Raw genomic sequence first — 17,139 nt, forward strand, 5'->3', positions numbered from 1 at the left:
TATTTGATTTACTCTAACCTATCCTGCAGTACATCTATTCTAAATGAACAGGGCAGGTAGTAGTGGTCCTTTCCTGAATGTGTATAACCTCTTGCTTTAAGTAAATTGGGTTACAGGTACTGAATCATAAGTGAAAACTGCAGTTTTTAAACCAGGTAGAGGAGCTTATTATGCGGGACCATAAGCCCGTTTTAGGAAGCAGTACACAGGTACACTTCTGTCTGTGCTCTACAGCTGTTACATTCACCGGCCTCATGTTTAATCATTTTAACAATGTAACTCAAAACTTCGTAGTTTTAATATTTCAAATTGTAAATTAAAACATTACTAACAGAAATGGAAACAATATCCACCAATGTTGATTGGTGAACCCCATAGTAGACTTCTTTTGAGAAAGCATCTAAGTATCAGTTTCAGCCTCATCCTGTGTCCTGTTGAGTTCTTGTGTTGCTTGTCCCGCAGGGTCACATTGTACATGGAAACCCCACTGAGACGCTGCCTTAGGTCAGCAGCAGAATGCTCATTCTCTGTATGCTCACTGCCACAGTCATTGTCTATGGACAAAGCACTCTTGTGGCAGTACAGCCAAAGAGTAAAATTGCCCTCAGAGTGGATATGTTGTTCTTATAATACATCTATGTACTACAAGAACAACTGGTGATTTCGGTTGTTTGAAACCGTTATCATGCCATAATGGCTGATGAATCTTCAAGACAGATGTGCGCCGAATGTGTACTCTTACTGGAAAGTTTTAAAAGAGCTACTGACTATAAGACTACCATATGGACATTGTCTTACCTTGAATTAGGTAATAAATTGATTGACCAGCGATTGATTCTACTTGCCTTCACTGTTGCTTTTTGGTCACATCTGTTATTGGGTATCTTAAAATGATTTTTAATAGTGAAAATACTCTGGCATACAGTGTTTTTCCATAAGTGACCTTAGTCTGGTCCTAATCAAATCTGAATTTTTAGAATTTTCTGTAGATAGCGTCTCGATCATCGGTAACTGATGATTATAGTGTATTTAACTTGGGTTGTATATCGTGATTTCTGGTTGCAACCTTCAGCTATATCTTGAACTTCAGATTGATACCAGTCACGTTCCTTGCTGGACTCATTCATATTGACCTTGTGTTCATCTTCTGGCTAGTATCTTGCCTGTTACTTCTGCCCACCAGTGATCACCTGCCTGGTATTGACCATTGGCCTGGGTTGTCAACATGAATTTTTATATTTCAGGAGAAATTATTTTTAAAAAGTAGCACGGACAACAAACTTTTTTTTACAGAAAAATGGGAAAGTTATAGGGAATGATAAAGATTATGCGAGGAGCATTCAAGTCCTAAGGTTTCCTAATTTTTTAATTAAAAAAACTACTTACCTCAGAAAGCTGAAAGCATTGTTACTACTCAACATAATCTCCTTCTTGACGTATACATTTTTCACAACATAGATGCCACAATTGCATGGCAACTGTGAATGCTTATTTAAGGGTCTATGACAAATTGTTAATGCAAGAGCAGCATGACTGGAAACTGTGCGACCATGGAAAGTGTTCTTCATCCATGTCTTATCCATTATGACATTTGACAGAACGAAGGCATCATTCTTGCTATCATAATATGTCAAAATTGCCTGAAACATTGCCATTGTCTTGTGATCGCTGGTCAGCATTCACAGCACTCTCCTGGAGAAAACCTTCTGCATCTTCGGGTCATTAAGCAGGATGGTGTGCACAGATCCTTTGGAAATGCTGACTTTGCAGGCAGTATCTTCCACAGTCAATTGGTGGTCCTCTATAACCACTTGCTTCACCCGCTTAATCATGTTTTTGGACCGTTTGGTGTGTGGCTGATGCTCTTTTAGTTCATTCTCACACAACGTTCAGCCTTTGAACTATTGCAGCACAAACGTACCATTTTAACGTCCATGACACCTTCACTGCATGTCTCCCTCAACTGACGATGAATGTCGATGGGTGTCATTCTATACTAGTGAAGAAAACTGATGACTACGTGCTTATTTATTTACGTAAAAGTCACCATTTTTTGTACACTTTGTACACTGGATAATCTGTTCCACTCATCCCTAAAGAATGCCCATGTCTTTTAAAATGTGTCCCATGTTTCTATCTGCTCCTATTCCCAAGAGAAAAATTAGGAGGCCTTAGAACTTGAATGCACCTTGCATGTGTATATTATATGTATTATGCATATCTATAGCTCTATATATTGTCAGCATTAACTGTGAACTGTATAACAACCAGCATTTTTATCCCCAGCTTCAAATAAAAAAAATGTACGAATTTGCAAATAGTTGGCAACTCTGCAGTTGGTTATTCTGAAACATCCATTTACTTTATATCTTCACGATGCTCCTTTAGTATCAAGTAGCTTAAAGGGGTTGTCCAAGTTATGTAAAAAAACACACCAGCTGATACTCACGTCTCCCTACTTCCTGCTTGTGCACCACCGGCAGGTTTCCCTGGTGACATCATCTTTACAGTCTACAGTCAGCCTGAGCCATCTCCAAACAAGCCACTGCAGCCAATGACAGTGTTCAGTTAAAACTGCTGAGCACTGTCATTGGCTGCAGTAGCAGGGTTATAGGATGTCACAGGCTGACTGCAACCTGTAAATAGCACAACAGAGACCTAAGGCTGCCGGTGGGGGACGAGCGGGGAGTGGAGAGAGGTAGCAGCTGATTTGTTATTTTACATCACGGGGGAGCCGTTGATCCATTAAGATGCCCTTCACCTATAAAGGGGTTGTCTAATTTATGTAAAGAACCAAATTGTTTCTTAAACTCACTGCCTGGTCAGTCAGCACCAAGCTAATTGCAGCAGCAGAGGTTCCACCTTAGGCGAGTGCGAGCATTGTAACATTTTCTATCTGTCCCAGACAGTCATGATGCTTCTTACAGCTATGACTCCTCTTTCTAGATCATTTCACAGTGAATAATTATTTGCAGTGTTCTGTATATCTAGATCACATAATTTATTATCATAAAAAGAGACCTACTAGTTCTGGTCTTACACGATGCATCATTTTCACCTACTTCAGCTTTCTTTGTCAATCAGAAAACGTAACATTTCAAATATATGTTATAAAATAAAAATGGCAGTCGGGCACACCTGAGGCACTGTGAGCATACCTGCCTGATATGTATATTAGGGTTAAGACTTTTTTCACATTTTTTTTCAAATTTGAAAGCCTGTGGTGGCAAACGATGTTAAATTGTAAAAAAAAACCTCTGCACCTATTATTTGTTGTTATTTGCAGTATATGGCAAAAATGAAATGATATTCGGTATAGGAGGTTTTTACATGACCAAAAGAAAATAACAGCAGAAAACTAACATGTAGGCAAAAGTTCATGAAATGCAACATCAGGAAAATTAATATTTTGTCATAACCCTAATGTATATGTTGAACTAGTGTTATGGTTTAAATATAAAATAAAGTAAATTAAGGGAAGCATTACCCGTACATTAAATGTATTACATGTTCCAAATTCTAAGCATACCGTAACCCAACTTTTACTTGCCTACATTTCAGCAGTTAAAGAGGTTTTCAAGGAACAATACTGCCTGCAGTTACAAGCGCCACTTCACAGAAGTTGGGGCAGAGACTTCTGCTCTGACCTCTGTGTAATTTCGACATGCAGGGGCACACAATCAGCTGATCGGTTGGGGGCCCGAGCAACAGACCCCAGACGATCCACTATTGTTGACCTATCCTGAGAATAGTTCATCAAATAGTTTTCTCCCTGGAAAACCCCTTTAACTTAGGAAATCAGTTAGGCTGTAAGTTCATCAGTCCCTTAAAGAAAAATAAACTTGCAATAATACACGTAAACCAGTCCATATATACACACACATATACACACAGGTTGTCCCACTTGCTGAAGGTCCAGAAGAATTGACCACAAATCCAACCCCTAATGAAGTCATTTTAGTGACATTTGGTCAAATGTCATAAAAACATATCCCCATTTGCAGGCAAGTACTCCTGAACGTCATGTTCCACATGCTGAGTGTTCTAAGCATGTCTCATGTCACTGCAGCAATTTCTTGTGCGATGTTCCTTTCCAGTTCCTGAATAGTTTATAGCTTGCTCCAGTAGACCTTCCACTTTAAGGAGGCTCCACAAAAAAATGTCCAGCGGGGTTAAATCAAGTGACCACCGTCCCTCAGAAATAATTTGATCCCCAAAAAATGATTGAATCTCAGGCATGGTGGCATTGGATGTTTGGCTGGTCATCCTATCCTATTAATTAGCCAGTACTAATTTGTTCCTCATCATTATCAATTAACAACTATGTGGAAAATCTCCACAAATATCGCATTAGTCACAGTTCTGTCAAAGATGGTGCCAATTATCCATCGCTGTGGTATCATGCACCATATGCCAATTTTTTCAGGATAAAGCATGATTTTCAGTTGCCCACATGCTTCATCTGTAAACCTTGTGACATCAAAAATATTCAGAATGTCAGCAACAAATTCTTCAAACCAATGGCAGTACACAAGGTGTTTGTTTTTATCTGGACCTTTCAGTTCATGCACCACAGTCATTCGGTATGAATGAGGTCGAGCTTTCTTTGCAGCTCTTCAGTACATGCTCTTGAATGTCCCAAACTGCTGAGCCAATTTGTGTAAAGACTTTTTGGAAAAGCCAACAATCTGTCTTCTAACGTTCTAACCATTTCTTTGCGGCATTTTCGGCCTGCCTCCACCATGCATGTCCAATAGTGCTCCTGTCATTTCTAGTTTCCATACAAATTTCTGAATACACGACTTTCTGACTTTACATTTCTTCACAAATTTAATTAGACAAGACTTAAAGCCCATTTACACGGAGCGATGATCACTCAAACGATAGTTTGAGTGACAGCTTTAAGCGATCATTTTGCTTAAACTATTAAGTAGCTACTCAGCTACTTAATAGCAATTTACTGTGCAAATGAAGCCTTTAGCTGAAGATGAAAATGTTATGAGGAGCTCCTGATTGTCCTTGGTCTCATTGGATGTTTTGATGAAATTTCATTAAAATGTGTTCATTAGTCTTGGAGTTATAGCCAATTTTTCATGGCCTCCAGCATACATACCTAGATAGAAATATATATAAATAAATACATGTGTGACTCTGACATATGATAATAGTATGAAGATTGTATTATGCTTTCTGTTAATGTGCCAAAATAAAATATGGATTTATTGAGCTTTACCAAACTTCTGGCCTGGGCGTGGGTTACAGACGTGCGACCATCCATCTAGGTGGAGGAAAAATGGTGATCTATAGAGCTAGCAACATCCAGGTGGCGATATATGCTACTAAAAGGATTAGCACAACTCCATTGGACAGGTGAGAACCAAAACTGGCCTATCCAGGACTAGATAACTCTATTCTGTTCTGATGAGTTGAAGTTTCTCTAATATGGGAAGGGACAGAATTTGGCGTAAGCAGTATGAGTCAGATTCAGATGTGTTGTGTGAGTTGTCAACATGTAGACGTGTGCACTTGCTGCTGTTAATATAATCATTAATTAGAATGGTGTGTAATAGCAGCATTTATCTATACGATAAAAGACCCTGGTTGATTATTGCTCAAAAGTAATAAGATACCAATCTTGGCAGTAAATGGCCAGAACTCAGTGGCCACTTTTCTATACGTTAAGTCACATAGGGATTATTCTTGTATTGACATAAGCATTCATTTGCTAATTTGCTGGACACTGAACAGCTAATACCCTAATGGCCTCTCCGCCCAACAGTCTTGACTAAGTCCCCAATCCTTTACAATTATTTACAATACTTTTTTTTAACTTCCCTATGCTTCATAAATGCCAATGTTTTGATCGCCTTAAGGAAAAGAATGAGTTAAATGGACCAACATTTTAGCCCTGGCTCGAAAACCGCCTCTTTTCAGAGTCCCCTCAGCACCTGCAGGATATTTGCACATACATAAATAAATAAATTAACAATGAATAAATAATTTTAATCCTGCCACCTTTAAGATTTGATGCTTTGGCACTGGCTGTGTGTTTGTCAATTCCTAAGTCTTTTTGATACAGTCCTCAGATACTTGGTGTCTGTCAGGCAAATTTTGGGTATTGTTTTCGCTTGATTAGTTCTGTATGACCCAGGATCGCCCTCAAAATCCACATCACTCATCAGAACTCGGAAAGGCCTTCTTGCTTTTTAAAGGGATGCAAAGTGCCTGCCATTCCTCCGGACAAAAGCCTCACATTTGGCCTTGTCAAGGCGTCTGTATTGCTCAGTGAAGCGGAGATAAAGCTCATTAGGGTACACCTCTATTTCTACTGCACGGCTATACAGTACTTTTGCTATTGATTGTCATGGAAGAATGACCCTACTGTATGTTTTTTGAACTAGACTAAGAACAAATCATGGGGTCCCATGCAGCAGGAAACTGCGAGCACCATATAACCTGTCTATACAGTATCATTTTTATCTATATATGTAATTTCTTCAACATTTCTTTTTTATCCTGTCACAGCAGAATACAGCTAAAGGCCAAGGTCACAATTTCATGTGTATTGTATTTTTAAGCTACCATACTTGGAGGCAGCTTCATGCCTCGAGCCCTGTCTGTGTTTTTTTTTCATTTTGTGGTGCCATTCGTTTGTTTTATTGTCGTTTTATGTTGTTTCCACTGATTGTATATCACTGCAGAACGTTCTGCCACTGCAGTATATCAAGTTTTATTTTTAGTATTATTATTATAGTACTGACGTATCCCCATATTAAACAATAATTACATGATCAACGTCGTTATTATATGATTTATTATATCTGACTTTTGCTATTTGCTATGGATTGTTTCATTCATCCTTATGGGACAGTGCGCACACAGAGCCGTCTGAAAAGAGTCAAGCTATTTGTGCATGCCAAGTTTGCAGGGACATAGCACAGGAATGGGAGACTGGGTGAGAATAAAAAATACCTTCCCAGACTCCCCGTTCCTTTACCTTTGCATCAGTTTTCAACAGTTTAAACAGAAAATAAAATGGTTTACACAATATAATAAACAAACAATCAAGATCTTGGGGTAACAGTGTAGGAAATAACGATGTCTTTTGTTATATCGGAAACACAATTTTACAAATATGACAAACAGTGACTTTGATGTGTTTTTTTTGGCAAGTAGTCATTCTGTCAGCATTCTGTCCTAGAGACTGTCCCGTTTAGGTAACAGCACTGATTACTGACCTATTCAGTGTCTAGATTGACCAAGGTATGCTCTGAGTCTTTACCAATCCTGTTCTGGATCTGTTTGCCCACACTCTATAGCCTCATATAAACCTTGCCCTTGCACTTCTTCCCAGATTATTAAGCTTTCTATCTTTAGTCTTGTTCATTGCTACCTTACATTGCAATCTCTTAGCGCTTATTTGTGTGCCAACCTGGACTGTTACTTGACTGCGCTTGCTTCATTACACCATTCTTCCAGATTGGTTCAGGACTGGACCTCTAAAACTACATCCAGAACTCAACATATTTGCTGAAATATTTAAGCTCAATGATTGAGCACAGTTAGGAGAAAGAGAAGGGTGGGTACAAGGTACACCTGATGATGGAAATGTTAGAAATGATTAGGTCTTAAAGGGGTTGTCCCGCGAAACAAAGTGGGTCTATACACTTCTGTATGGCCATATTAATGCACTTTGTAATGTACATTGTGCATTAATTATGAGCCATACAGAAGTTATCAAAAGTTATTCACTTACCTGTTCCGTTGCTGGCGTCCTCGTCTCCATGGTGCCCGTCTAATTTTCAGCGTCTAATGGCCAAATTAGACGCGCTTGCGCAGTCCGGGTCTTCTCCTTTTCTCAATGGGGCTCCGTGTAGCTCCGTGTAGCTCCGCCCCGTCACGTGCCGATTCCAGCCAATCAGGAGGCTGGAATCGGCAATGGACCGCACAGAAGCCCTGCGGTCCACCGAGGGAGAAGATCCCGGCGGCCATCTTCAGCAGGTAAGTAAGAAGTCACCGGAGGGCAGGGATTCAGGTAAGCGCTGTGCGGTGTTCTTTTTTAACCCCTGCATCGGGGTTGTCTCGCGCCGAACGGGAAGGGGGGGGTTGAAAAAAAAAAAACCCGTTTCGGCGCGGGACAACCCCTTTAACAACAAGAAAAATACATTTTATAAACAATAAAGGAGTCTTTCTTTCTGGAAGTTGTCAAGTTTTCCATACCAGTTATCTCCGTGACTAGGGCAGACTAATGAAAAAGATAGTTGGTGGAGAAAATGATTTCCAGCCAGCCAGCATACATTCCTTAGCACCATTGAGGAGATGTCTGAAAAAGGAGCATCTATATTTCTGCAGAGGGATGGAGAAGGAAGACTCAGTGATCTGAGGTTATCTGATAAGTTATAGAATGGACCTTTAGCCAAGGAGGTGACAGGACCAGAAGACATACAAAAGAGTACCTAATTCTTCACCATCTACAGTAAAGGGAGAATACTTGGGGGAATATTTTCCCTAATACCACGGGGACTCAGTATCAACAGGGCAGTCGTTTGTAATTAGTATCCTGATGCCTAGATGAAATTAAAGTTTTGTGCACTAAGAGGAGCAGGTAGGATTTAGAAGCTGTAATTCTTGTAATATAGTTCATTTTACTTCCATTTTATTTTAAAGACATGATTTTTCAAACAATATTTTCACTTTATAGACAGGGAGTGCCAAGTCTTTTTGACCAACGATCAGAAGGGAGCTCAGCATTTGAAGAGGATATGGAGCATAGACCTGGCCCTGGGAGAACACCAGAGCAGGTAAATGGTATTCATGTTCTTGCGAGGAGAAGAGTACTTGGGAATATATGTGATAACATGATATATTTCGACCACGGTATGAAATGTTATACAGACATATTAGATATGAATACTGTATCCCTATGTTATACTAGATTGGCATACAAAAGGCAAAACTTACAGTCCAGTGTCAAACATTACCGTTTCTTTTTTGTACACATAGGGCATATTTATAAAAATAGTTTGTGCCAGAAACTGATGTAAAAAATAAAATCGTAACTTTTTGCGCAATGGGGTATTTGCGCAAAAATTTGCAACCTTTCTTCTCTCTACGCTGCCTTTGCTACTTTTCGAGGCCGCCCTGAACCGACAGATTTATGTATAAATTTATGCCAGAAACTGGTGTAAATTATACCAGAAATGTACGCCAGGTCAGATATGGAATATATTTATCTAAAGACGCACAGATGTGCTGAGAATGCACGGAATACGTGGAAAGGCGTGAAGTGCATAGTGCGTCGGGGAGATCATACTAAGCCTGGTGTCGTAAATGCTGGGCGTAGTAAATTTTCCCCATAAATGACTGCATCTCGCATGTGCGTAGGCTGGATGGTAGCTACATTTTAGATTTGCATGCAAGTGCAATGTGTTCTTCAAGCACTTTACTACTGGAAGCACTTGTCATTTTTTTATTCAGCAAGTAAATTTGATGCAAATCGCATGTTTTTATCTTAAAAAAAACAATGCATGCAGGAAAATCGCTGTGAAATTGCAGGTGAAACGGTCAGTTTTTACCTGAACTACATTGCACTCACCCATGTAAGTACAGCTTAAGAGCTCATTCACATAGATGTAGCGTTTTTCGGTCCATGCATATGCAGCTTATTAGACATGTATTCACAAATCAAAAATCGCTTATTTGGGGCGTATTTCAGCCCTTCGAGAAGGGACTATTGTTTCTATGTGCAAATACACATTGAATACACATGTTTCATGTGTATTCACTGGATATTTGCGCATTCCCATTCACTTCTATGACCTATTTTGGTCCGTAATATAGACCAAATAAGGACATGCTGCTTTGTTTTCATTGAAAAATATGCAGATGTGATTAAACCCATTGAAATCAATAGTTTCTTTTCACTGCATGTAAATAAGTGAAATGTAACACATGGTGTATTTCTGCACATGTGAATTCGATCTAAGGGAAATTCATCAGTTTGCTAACTGATATTAAAGGGGTTGTCCCGCGCCGAAACGGGTTTTTGTTTTTTTTCAAACCCCCCCCCCCCCCCCCCCGTTCGGCGCGAGACAACCCCGATGCAGGGGTTAAAAAAGAACACCGGAGAGTGCTTACCTGAATCCCCGCGCTCCGGTGACTTCTTACTTACCTGATGAAGATGGCCGCCGGGATCTTCTCCCTCCGTGGACCGCAGGGCTTCTGTGCGGTCCATTGCCGATTCCAGCCTCCTGATTGGCTGGAATCGGCATGTGACGGGGCGGAGCTACACGGAGCTACACGGAGCCCCACGGAGCCCCATTGAGAACAGAAGAAGACCCGGACTGCGCAAGCGCGGCTAATTTGGCCATTAGACGGCGAAAATTAGTCGGCTCCATGGGAACGAGGACGCTAGCAACGGAGCAGGTAAGTGAAAAACTTCTTGTAACTTCTGTATGGCTCATAATTAATGCACAATGTACATTACAAAGTGCATTAATATGGCCATACAGAAGTGTATAGACCCACTTGCTGCCGCGGGACAACCCCTTTAATACATTTATTTTTAAAGAAAATATATTAAAGGGGTTTTCCCATGATTTAAAATTGCTTCACATCCACTGTGTCCTTCCTGATTGCTGCTGACCAGGGCATGTGACTGCTGCAGCCAATCACTGGCTATAGAAGGTCACTGCTGGGACTAGTGATTGGCTGCAGCAGTCACATGTCTTGGTCAGCAGCAATCAGGAAAGACACACAGTGGTTGTGAAGCAATTTTAAGTCATGGGAAACCCCCTTTGAAAGAATATTTGTGTGTACACATAGGGCATAAAATTTTTCAAATGATTTGAATTGATTGTAACAGCTTGTAACACATACAATTCATATATTTAAAAGTTGCTTAAAACATGATACCTAACATAATCTTTCTTCAACAAGTTTTTTTTTTTTTTAAAGCAAACCTCACCACTTCTCTGGCTACCTGTGCGTTAGGATACATCATTGTACTAAGACACTACACCTGCTTTGATTGACCATTGCTGTCCACAAGATTAGTGCTGGCCAGTCAGATCAGCATATAGATCTAGAGGAAAACAGGTTTCATCACCAACACAGAAAAGGGTTCTTTACTGTAAGAGCAGTTAGACTGTGGAACTCTCTGCCTGAGGATGTGGTGATGGCAAAATCCATAGAGGAGTTTAAAAGGGGACTTGATGTCTTTCTGGAGAGGAAGGATATTGCAGGATATAAATCTTAGGTTAATTGTTAATCCGTGTATACAGGCAGGTAGGAACTATTAGGGGTTGGTCCAGGGATTAGTCTAATTGCCATTAGGAAGTCGGGAAGGAATTTTTCCCCCAAAAGGGCTAATTGGCTCCTGCTCTTGTTTTTTTTTTTGCCTTCATCTGGATCAACAACACAGGAGGATAGCAGGCTGGACTAGATGGACTAGTTGTTTTTCAGATACAGAGCTCCTGCACAGCCACGGGGTTAAATGATGATAAAAATATGGTTGCCTGCAGTCACCAGTAGCAGGAGCTTACAAACTTAATGAATACTGTTTTACAATTGAGTTCAATGTTTGACCAGTATGCAGTATGTTTCTAAGCTCACCTTGGCGGTGGATGCTGGTAACCAGAATTATTTAACTTAACTCTAATGCCTGTGTAGTAGATATGGAGCTCTGGAGTTTTGGAGTTATTAGTGTTAAAAAAAGCAAAAATCAAAGTAATGTTGCAAGGTGGATATTCCCTTTAAGTATGGTGTAATTAAATAATTGTTCAAGAGCAACGGCATAGTCTGGGTAGGTAACAGAAAGGCCTAGCATCAAGACAATGGGAAGACTGTGGCTAAGGGTAAGGTTGGGACATCAAAAACCGATATATTGAAATATCGATATATGGCTAATGCTTTGGCGATACTTTTCATCGATATTGTTATGTCCGATATATCGGTAACATTGATAGTTTAAGGTGATATAATATTGATTTTTGTAAAGCAGAATCGTGTCTTGTGGTCTAGTGACCATATTTTCCTTCTTTACATTCTGTCCTTTCCTTTGTGTTGGTACAGGATGTAGTTTTGCTCGCAGCACTAATGAACTTATAAACAAGTTCTAGAAGCTTTTGGAAAGTGTGAGGTGACCCTTTGTCACCAATAAGGTTTGCTCCAGGCAAAACGACTCTCAGAAAAAGTGGGGTCTTCCGCCCCTTTCCACATGCGTTTGTTCATCCCGTTAGGCGCAGGCTCTGAACGCTTGCGTCTAACGCGATGGCAGTGGGCAATGCTTTCTAAATGAAAGCATCTCCACATGCAGATGGAGGGCGGCGCTGAACACACGAAGGTCGCGTCCAGAAAAGGAGACGCGACATGTTGGCATTCAGTGTCTAACACGAACGCAGTGCACATAGAAAAGATAGGAGACCCATTTAACGCAATTACAATTGCGTTCAGGGCTCTGCGTTCGCGTTACCAGGCCCTGCATTGTTTACAAGTTGCCATGCAGACCGTTGGTCTCTCAGCGGCAACTTGAAAAAATGCAGGGCACGCAGCCCCACAAACACACAGAGCTCATGCTCACATCCCGTCAGATCCAGCGCCCATCTTCTGGCTTCCCTGTAGCTGGCAGGACCTTGTTTCAATGTGTTTGTTGGCTCATTAGGTAACGATTATTGAGGCCAATGATAAAAAACATCTTGTCATACACCTAATTTTAATTATATGTTTCATCTGTAATTTTTTATTTTCATTTGTAACTTTAATATATTTTCATGATGTTATTAATAATTAAAAGTTAAAGGGTTTGTCCCGCGCCGAAACGGTTTTTTTTTCTTCAATAGCCTCCCCGTTCGGCGCGAGACAAACCCGATGCAGGGGTAAAAAAAAACCAAAACGGATAGTTCTTACCCGAATCCCCGCGCTCCGGTGACTTCTTACTTACCTTGCGAAGATGGCCGCCGGGATCTTCACCCACGGTGGACCCAGGTCTTCTCCCATGGTGCACCGTGGGCTCTGTGCGTTCCATTGCCGATTCCAGCCTCCTGATTGGCTGGAATCGGCACACGTGACGGGGCGGAGCTACGAGGAGCAGCTCTCCAGCACTAGCGGCCCAATTCAGAAGGGAGAAGACCGGACTGCGCAAGCGCGTCTAATCGGGAGATTAGACGCTGAAATTAGACGGCACCATGGAGACGAGGACGCTAGCAACGGAGCAGGTAAGTGGAATAACTTCTGTATGGCTCATATTTAATGCACGATGTATATTACAAAGTGCATTAATATGGCCATACAGAAGTGTATACCCCCACTTGCTTTCGCGGGACAACCCCTTTAATAATAAATTCAACAGTTTAATGTTTTAAAAGAAAACTATAATTTTTTTGTTGACTGTGTTGATTTATTAACCCTAGACATGTGTACCAATATTATCAGGCTAGTATTTGAGAAAACATTGAATTGCTGTAATTGCAAATACTGTATGTTATTGTTGGCTGCTGTAACAATTTGGTATATAATCTTTGGGTGGTGTTTGCCATCTGCTCTAAAGCAAACCTTTTGTTTAATCATTTATTTTCCAAACCCAGCACAAAGCAGGGAATAGCAAATACATAACAGAGCTTTCTTCATTTATAATAAGAGGTAGCAGATAGAATTTACTCCAGATAGGATGCCCCCCATAAATAGTAGTAGCCAGATGTCCTCATATAAAGTGGTAGTCAGAGTGTCCTCACAAATTGTGGCAAAGCAGAGACCCCATGATTAGTCCCATCCAGTGTATCACGACATGTGCTAGCATAAGCATTTCTCTGAATAGTGCCAGTTGTAGTGCCCCCAATGAGAGTGCCAGCCAGAGTATCACTTTAAATTATAATTCTTATCTTTTACTCACCCTAGACAATATTCTGTTGTTGTTTTTAAGCTGTTTAAGATCATTAAAAGCCTCATCCATAATAACTGTACAGCATTGGAGAAGGAATTTGAAGATTTGGATGAAATGAATTCAAGACGCCTAACACAGGAGACTATGTATTTCCTTTTAAAGCGGTATGTATCTTTTATTACCACTATATTCTTCTTTTAATTACTTTACTTAACAGAAGAGATACATACTTATTGTATTTTTAATAACTTGTTCATTCTCTGTGGCATACATGTATGTCACAGAGGTGTAGGCAGGTTTAAAGTGCGCTAAACGGAGAGCTAAACTGACACCTGCTGGACTAACACCTACCACAAATGGCAACAAGCCAGCTCCAATGGCAAATATTTGACAGCTTATGTGTGGGGTCAATGGCAATGTGAACTCGGGGTGCGAATGCCTAATTTTTATTGTGGCCAGGCGTAATAGGTGAATATTAAAAATACAATATACTGCAATACTGAAGTATTGACGTATATTGTAGAAGCTATCAAGCGATCACAAGTACAAAAAGATGTAAAATTAAATCAAATAATTTTTTTAAATGCAAAAAAATATAAAAATAAAAAAACCCTTGTCCCATTTACCCCACAAAATAATCTAAACAACAAAAAAATAAACATAGTTGTTATCCCGACATCTGAATAGGACAGAACTATCTAAGTATGACCTAAGTATGTGCTGCTGCTTAGCCCAGTTCCTCCCATTCTGTATATGCTTTTTTCATTTTACTTGCCAGGATGTAGAATTTTGCATTTCTTCCTGTTAAATTGCATTCTGTTAGTCGCCGCCCACTGTGCAAGCTTGTCCAGATCTTTTTGAATCATCTCTCTCTTCTCTAGTGTTAGCTACCACTCTTAGCATTGTGTTGCTGGCAATTTTGATCAGTTTCCCCTCAATTACCTCATCTAGATAATTTATAAAAATGTTGTACAACACTGGGCCCATGACAGAGCCTCGTGGTACCCCACTTCAAACATTCTTCCAATTGGATGTGCAGTCATTTATGACCACTCTTTGCGTATGATCACTCAACCAGTTGTGAATCCATCTAACAGTTTCCTTGTCGATCCCATATTTGGTCCTTTTTTTCAATATGGATGATACTCTGTCAAATGCTTTACTAAAGTCAAGATGCACTATATCTACTGCATTTCCCTGATCAACCCAGTCATGAATGGGTGTGAGTCAGACCTGCCTCTGTTTGGCTCAGCGCTGAGCCAATCAGGGGCATGTCTGACTCACACCCACTGCAGGCCGGCCGCGCTGAACTCCGTCTGCCGGGACAAGGTGAGTATATATATATATTTTTTTATTTTTATACTTTTCTGGATGAATTGCAGGGAAGGGCTTATATATTTAAGCCCTTCCCGACAATTTATCCTGCGCTCGCCGGCAGCCCATTGCTTTCAATGGAGCCTGCTGTATTGCCGGCTCCATTGAATTCAATGGGCAAACATTGTTCTTCTCTGCCACAGCTGTTACAACTGTGGCAGAGGAGAATGATTTGTCTACTATATGTTCTCAATGGGGTTGGCGCTGCGGCAGTCGGCCTCATTGAGCGCATATAGAGAAAAGAACAGGAATCGCAGATTGCAGATAGGTGCGATCTGCGATTTCTGTTCTATAATTTATCGGACAAGCGCATAAAAAGCGCTCATGTGTCCGATACTATTGCAAAGCAATGGTTTTATAAAGTCGCCGGATGCATGTGCAAATCACGCGAAAAAACGCCCGTCTGACTAAGGCCTGAACTAGCAAATTGACGTATTAACTCTTTGTGGAGATAATTGGAAATAGGAGGGGGAATTGTGGACATCATAACCCCCTCCTTCAAAGTAAGTTACTTCAACCTGAAAGTGCATATATTGTACCATCCCATGGGGAAAGTGGGTCCTGTGAGCGCAGGAATCTTTTACTAAATATTTCCTTCTTTCTTTGTATGGGGGCACTTTATATTTGGTGAACCCCAGAAATTCCAGCAGCTCTCCCCTGGACAAGTGGATGCCATTGGACATAGGACCACACAGAAATTAATCCCTAGGTGAGACCACTGGTACTCTAGGGTGCCAGTAGTCTATACTAGGTGAGATTTTATTTTCATTATTTTTTTTGAATCTGTTATATATCTGGTGCTTCCTCAACAATACACATTTTATCTCTGTGGAGATGTACACTTTCCTAACATACAACGCAATACCTCCTCCTCTTTTATTAAGTAGGTTTCTTAAAAATAGGTTGTAGGCTTCAAGCTTTATATTTCAATCATGTGTATTATCCCACCAAGTTTCCGTGATGCCTATGACATCATATTCTTCTTCCTGCATTTGTTTCCCATACTCTGTGCATCTGTGTAGATACATTTTAGTTTGTGATCGATTACTCCTCTATTTTCCTTCTCAATTTTTTGTCTTTGTCTTTTTCCACTTTAAATAGCAAAGTTCTCAATTGTATTCATTAGCTGTATATTTTTACCTGGCCTTTCACTTCCCTTCCCAAATTGTTCTAGTTTAAAGCTTTTCTGATGGGTGTAGCAAGGTGCCTGCCAAATATATGCTTTCCTGTCTTTGTATGGTGTACCCCATCTATAGCAAGGAGTCCATCATATAGGTACTTTACTCCATGGTTTAGAAATTCACATCTATGCTGACAGCACTGTTGACGTAGCAGTTGTTCACCTCTAGAATCCTCTTCCACCTCCTTATTTCATGGCCATCCACTGGAAGGATGGATGAGAAGAATACATGTGCTCCTAGTTTCTTCACTTTCCTGCCTAGGTCTTCAAAATCTCTGCAGATAGTTGCAAAGTCCTTTTTTGCAGTGTTATTTGTCCTTACATGCATCAGTAGAAATGGGTAGTAGTCTGTAGAATTGAAGATTCTGGATAGCCTGTCACACACATCTTTGGTTTTGTGCAACTAGAAGACAGCAGACCTCACGTGAGGTGTCAGGTCTGCAGACAGCTGCCTCTGTGCCTCTCAATAGGTAATCCCCCACAACCACCACTTTCCTATTCTTCTTCACGACAACACTTTTTCTCCATATAAGAGGATTCTGAGTGGTTACTAGACTGTTCTTTATGGGCAAAGTCATTTCTTGATGTACCTCTTCATTGTTCTCCTGTGTGAGTGCCTGGTACTGGTTCCTGACCAGTATGGGTGCTGACTGACATGATCCTCCTGCTTCTATGAGTCTCATTCTTCCATTCCTCTGCTTCTGTA

General features: G+C 40.5%; 1 protein-coding gene across 2 annotated transcripts in view; it reads left to right on the plus strand.

Annotated features, from left to right (window-relative positions):
• Positions 1-17,139, plus strand: part of LOC136572664 (EF-hand calcium-binding domain-containing protein 6-like) — a 125,010-nt gene that overhangs the window by 84,695 nt on the left and 23,176 nt on the right. For both annotated transcript variants that reach the window (XM_066573463.1, XM_066573462.1), the window contains 2 exons: positions 8,702-8,801; positions 13,919-14,043. In XM_066573463.1, the coding sequence (XP_066429560.1) occupies positions 8,702-8,801; positions 13,919-14,043 (225 nt within the window). The remainder of the gene's footprint in view (positions 1-8,701; positions 8,802-13,918; positions 14,044-17,139) is intronic.

This window comes from Eleutherodactylus coqui, chromosome 7 (genome assembly GCF_035609145.1).
Source record: "Eleutherodactylus coqui strain aEleCoq1 chromosome 7, aEleCoq1.hap1, whole genome shotgun sequence".
Lineage (NCBI taxonomy): Eukaryota > Metazoa > Chordata > Amphibia > Anura > Eleutherodactylidae > Eleutherodactylus > Eleutherodactylus coqui.